Source organism: Wasmannia auropunctata, unplaced genomic scaffold (assembly GCF_000956235.1).
Source record: "Wasmannia auropunctata unplaced genomic scaffold, wasmannia.A_1.0 LD266513.1, whole genome shotgun sequence".
NCBI lineage: Eukaryota > Metazoa > Arthropoda > Insecta > Hymenoptera > Formicidae > Wasmannia > Wasmannia auropunctata.
In genome coordinates, this window is record NW_012096377.1 from 1 (window position 1) to 389 (window position 389).

Below are 389 nucleotides of genomic sequence, written 5' to 3' on the forward strand. Positions count from 1 at the left end.
TTTCACATGGATCAAGAATTTGTCCCGCCTCGTTAGCTCGCAACTGAGCAAAAAGAAGAATAAGAAATACATTTGTGATAGGTATGTATAATAAAAACTTTAAAAAAATTCTTTTGAAATAAACAATTCAACAATGTAAATAAATTGATTTTTCAGATGCCTGCACTATTTTAGTTCGAGCAAAAAGTTGGAGGTCCACAGTGTTGACTGTGGGGAGATGAACGAATGCGCGATCAGGTTACCAAGCGAAGACAACAAGTGGCTGAGTTTTAACAACTACAGCAGGAAGGAACATGTCCCGTTTGTCGTGTATGCCGAATGTATCCTGGAATGTATACTGACAAAAATGGAAAGAAATCCTGAAACACCGAGCTACAAATATCAACATA

At 37.0% G+C, this 389-nt stretch overlaps 1 protein-coding gene across 1 annotated transcript; it reads left to right on the top strand.

Moving 5' to 3' along the window:
* Positions 1-4: 4 nt before the first annotated feature.
* Positions 5-332, top strand: LOC105462284 (the record flags this gene model as incomplete). The annotated part of the gene is made up of 2 exons (XM_011708805.1): positions 5-81; positions 157-332. Coding segments are annotated over 2 exons (253 nt in total), but the record flags the coding sequence as incomplete, so codon positions are not given.
* Between the last annotated feature and the right edge of the window lie 57 nt (positions 333-389).